At 45.4% G+C, this 4,638-nt stretch overlaps 1 protein-coding gene across 2 annotated transcripts in view; it reads right to left on the minus strand.

Moving 5' to 3' along the window:
• The window catches only part of LOC118331654 (putative uncharacterized protein MYH16), a 65,064-nt gene that overhangs the window by 21,577 nt on the left and 38,849 nt on the right, over nt 1–4,638 (minus strand). For both annotated transcript variants that reach the window (XM_035666730.1, XM_035666723.1), the window contains exons 8-16: nt 4,201–4,287; nt 3,621–3,866; nt 3,382–3,499; nt 1,993–2,120; nt 1,676–1,872; nt 1,457–1,589; nt 1,152–1,368; nt 882–1,018; nt 645–748 (exon numbers count right to left, since the gene is read on the minus strand). In XM_035666730.1, coding sequence (XP_035522623.1) covers nt 645–748; nt 882–1,018; nt 1,152–1,368; nt 1,457–1,589; nt 1,676–1,872; nt 1,993–2,120; nt 3,382–3,499; nt 3,621–3,866; nt 4,201–4,287 — 1,367 coding nt within the window. The remainder of the gene's footprint in view (nt 1–644; nt 749–881; nt 1,019–1,151; nt 1,369–1,456; nt 1,590–1,675; nt 1,873–1,992; nt 2,121–3,381; nt 3,500–3,620; nt 3,867–4,200; nt 4,288–4,638) is intronic.

Genomic DNA, 4,638 nt, shown 5'->3' on the forward strand with positions numbered 1-4,638 from the left:
TAGACCGAACTCCTTATAACTATTCCTTCAAGACAAGTCTTGTAAGCGAGGCAGTTTTAGCTGACATCATGCTAAATGGAAGGCTGTTTTGGAGCCAAAACAGCAAACGCTTGATCACCCTTAATGTTTTAACTTGGACTCAATACAGCTAATAGACTGGAGGCTGTTAGGACAATAAGGGGTTAGAAGTTTAGTTATAGACTCTGGTGCCAGACCATGCAAGGCCTTGGATGTGATTAATGGCTACTTAAAATGAATTCTAAAAGTGAATGGGAGCCAGTGCAGTGAAGAATGGGGTGACCTTTTCTCTGGTCTGTCGGCTACATGCTGTACAGTTTGGGGCTGTTCCATAGCTCGACCATTGGGACATAAAGAAGACATTACTATAATCCAGGCTGATATTCCTCAGTTTATAAAAACAAGGTAGTTTTCTGTATATGAGGCACCAGACTAAAGCTACATTCAAAAAGATCTCCCGATCTTTGGTATTTTAGGGCCGATGAGCAGGACATCGGTTCCATGTGAATTGCAACCAAAAGTCAGTATGACTGTATATGGTCTGTGTAGCATTGGAAGGAGATGTGGTGGTGGATGATATATCTTAGGGCTGAGGACAATGAAGGATTGAGAGGAAGCTGAGGTACCTGGTGGCTTCTGTCTCTTCCTCCTTCTCCTGAAGTCTGCGCTCCAGGTCTCCTTTAGCCTGAGACAACTCCAGTTGCAGCCTCAGCACCTTGGTCTCCTCAGCCTGGAAAGAATGAAGGAAGGAAGACAGAAAGAAAGAAAAATGTAATAAAAATGAAGAACAAATAGCATATACTGACTAACACGCTACGCTCTGAATACCACAGCTAACACACAGATTTACTAAAGCTATGTACCTCCAAAGCTGCCTCGGACTCTTCCAGTGAGGCCTGCAACTCTTCTTTCTCCATCTCAATCTTCTTCTTTGCTTTCTGGAGCTCATGGACACTTTTACCTCCATCTGAGAGCTGGTCTGTAAGGTCAGCTATCTCCTCTGTCAGACAGAAAAGCCACACACAAATCTAGTCAAGACCTCTAAAGGAATTGAAGGAATTTAATTAAAAAATTAATATTCCTCTTGCTAGAACGCTAGAATCATCAGCACCCTCAGATGTACACTCTCATACCCTGGTAGGCCTTGTTCTCCCTGCGTACGGCCTCCAGCTGCTCCAGAGACTCTTCGTGTGCCGTCTTGAGTTTGAAGAGCTCGCTGGCGTGTTGCCTGCTCTCCTTCTGGCAGCCCTCCACCTCGGCCACCAGCTCCTCGCACTTCTGTTTCCAGTCTCCGAGCTGCTTCTCCAGGATCCGCTGCTTCTTATCCAGAGCCTGACCGCAGCTGCTGGCCTGCAACGGGGAACATATGCTCAAGGATAACAACAGAGATGTTCATGGCACTGCAATTGCAACTCACACAACATGTCTCCAGCTCTACCTTCTCCAGGTCCATGCAGAGGTCCTCCACCTCTCCCTGCAACCTCTGTTTGGTTTTCTCCAGTGAAGAACATTTGGCTTGGGTGGCCTCCACAGCCTCCTCCGCCTCCTGGAGCCTGGTTGCCAGCTTCTTCCTGTGACACACACATTAGTTGAGCCTACTGAGATACATTCAAAGTGTCAAATGTGAGTGTGGACTGCCAGCATCAACACAACGCACTTGGTGTCCTCCAGCTCATCGGCGTGCTGGATGGTGTCGGATTCATGTCTGCTCCTCCAGTGCGTCACCTCGCTGTTGAGTTTGGAGACAAGGCGCTGCAGCTCCTGCTTGCTCTCCTGCTCCTCCTCCAGCTGCTCCTTCAGCACCTCGCACTCCTGCCGCGCCGAGCTCAGGCTGCTGCTGACCGCCTGCTTATACTGGCAGCCGCACCAGAGAGGAACATGTCAGTATGGGACATTGAGCAGGAGGCTTGCACTTATTTGCATACTGGATATTTAATTTTTTTAGACCTCCATTCGAAACACAAACACACTGACCTTGACCTCCTCATCCAGTTGTTTCTTCAGTTCTTCCACTTGGGATTGGAGCAGGGTCTTGGCGCGGCTCAGCTGGCTGGCTCTGCTCTCGGCCTCCTCCATCTGCCGACCCACGTCTGCATTATCAGCTGATAGGACACACAAGAGCATCGATTATCCACTGTCCAGTGTACAATAGCATACAATAGGGGTTAACCACCGTGCTTATGCCAGGTTCTGCAGCTATACACAAATAAACATTTAAAAAAGCATAATTTTTTTTTGCCTTGTCATTGTAATGATCTCTTTGGTTGGACTCATCTGCCAGTTAATAATAATCATATAAATAGGACCTAAGCAGACTTTCTTGTCATTGGAAACAAGGTAAAAGTCATGTTATTTTGTTCCACTGCTTTTATATGTGAATGTCAATTTACCCGTCGTGAGCAGCACTACTCAGCCAGTGAAAACAGATGTTTAATGTCTTCTGTTTTCCGTAAGATCTCTTTCAGGTCTCTGAAAATAGCTCAAGTGACACCACTAAAAAGCCTGTATTATAAGCTAGGCACATAGAGTTTGAAAGAACATTGGAAATAAAAAGACACTATTGGGTTGCATTATGGGAAGTGTATAGAATAAAAGCCTCTTCTGCAAAGTATTCTTTTAGAGGGGCCCTGTGGAGTTTTATTGTAAGGAAACAAAGGTTATGTTTATATTCACATTCTTGGGGTCTTTTGGAGGAAACGGGGTCTAAGCGGACGTTTGTTTATTTATTTATTTAGTTATTATGTAAGTTCTACCTTTCTCTATAATCTCCAAGACATTTTTGATTTTATTTAGAGGTCATAGGATGTGGGGTTACTGTTTGGGACAAACAATACACTCAGTTGCTTTAGAAGGGACCAGTGCAATCTAATTCATCCAATTCCACTGTTCTGCAACAAATTCTACCTAACTATAATGTTCAGTTTTTGTTGACACTCTCAGGTGTTAATTCAATTATATGTTTTAGTGCTTAGGTCAGAGTTAGTGATGGCATTGCACTGCATTACATTATATTGTGTAATGTTTCTCTCAATGTGATGCAGTTAAGGAGTCTGATCACAGAATCAGACTGCAGCTCAAAATTCTCAATCTTTACTATATGTGATGCTAGGATCTTCCACAGTGTCTTCTGGGGCCATACATAAAATAACTTTAATTCTTGCTTTTTTAATCACAAGTATTTATCGATAATATTTTTGAAGATTTGAAATTGAGTTTTCTGGGGCCAATAAAAAATGCAAAATATGGCAAAACCCTGGCTCAGACACTGAAGAATCAGCATGTGAATGTGTTAGATGATTAGGACCTTTGCGTTTACTGCCTCAGAACATGAAGAGAAATGAACCTCTTACAGGTGCACAGTACCTGTGAGTCTGTTCTTGGCCACGCTGAGCTCAGTCAGGGCCCTCTGCAGGTCGTCTCCTCTCCTGTTGGCTTCTGACAGCTGCTCCTCCAGCTTCTTCATCTGGCTTTCAGAGGACGTCTGCAGGACAAACACACACCAGCGCACATTGCAGTTTGTTACACTCACAAGTCACATAAGCCCAAAGTTACTGTCTTGTTAAGCAGGCCAGTGTAAACCTCACTACGTGTGACCATGCGACCTTGGCTTTCTGCAGATTGTCCAGAGAAGCGGCCAGCTCGTCCACCTCCATCCTCAGGTTCTGCTTCTCTTTCTCCAGTTTGGCCCTGACCCGCTGCAGAGCCTCGCACTGCTCGCTCAGCTCCGCCATGGCATCACTGTGTCGTTTCCTCAGAGACACAGCCAGAGCCTCTGACTGGACGGAGGACTCCTCCAGGTCTCGCCTCAGACGCTGCATCTCAGCCTCTCGCTTCTTGTTCACCTCCATCTGTCAATCACACACAGGCTGTAAGTTCGTTGTACAGTGCGGGTGGTGGCAAGCTTGTATCCTCCCCAAGATACAACTTATGTTTTAAGGCACACACAGGATCATTTGCTCTGCGTTGTCCAGATGTGTGGAGTAAACATGCATTCTCAGATTTAATCCATATCTAGTGCAGCTGCAACAAATGTAAAGATACAAAGTGTGTGTGTATGTCTGTTAGAATGTACTGTACCAGGCACTCAGAATGCCACCCGGATATCTCCATTCATTTCAATCAGATAAGCAAGGGTGTGTCATAGCCTGCAAACCTATGTGGCTGGATCTGTATATGGTTTACCTGTGAGGCGGTGACCCCTCCTGCTTCCTCCAGTCGGTCAGTGAGATCATCCAGTTCTCTGGTTAGATCTGCTCTCTGCTTCTCAACCTGCCAAAAGCAGAGCAGTTCAAGAATTGTATTCTACAACAACTTTATACTCAATGATTCAATATTACACCAGGCTAAACTATTAGGTTATGGTACAGTGTGTGGACTGATCCTAGCTGCAGTCAGATGAATGTACTGTATATTCCCACTCCACTGGAGAGAAAGTTATAGTATAGCAATAACTAAGTCCTTTAGTGAGAAGGGAGTAAAAAGCCTTCATCTGTTCATTAACTAAATGTGTTGATGCTCAGTGGGTAGAGCTGGCGACCCATGTACCGAGGCTGAGTCCTTGCTGCAGCGGCCCAGGGTTCAAATCTGACCTGCGGCCCTTTGCTGCGTGTCATCCCCTTT

The sequence above is a fragment of the Morone saxatilis genome, unplaced genomic scaffold (assembly GCF_004916995.1).
Source record: "Morone saxatilis isolate NCDOM2014 unplaced genomic scaffold, NCSU_SB_2.0 Contig1, whole genome shotgun sequence".
Classification (NCBI taxonomy): domain Eukaryota; kingdom Metazoa; phylum Chordata; class Actinopteri; family Moronidae; genus Morone; species Morone saxatilis.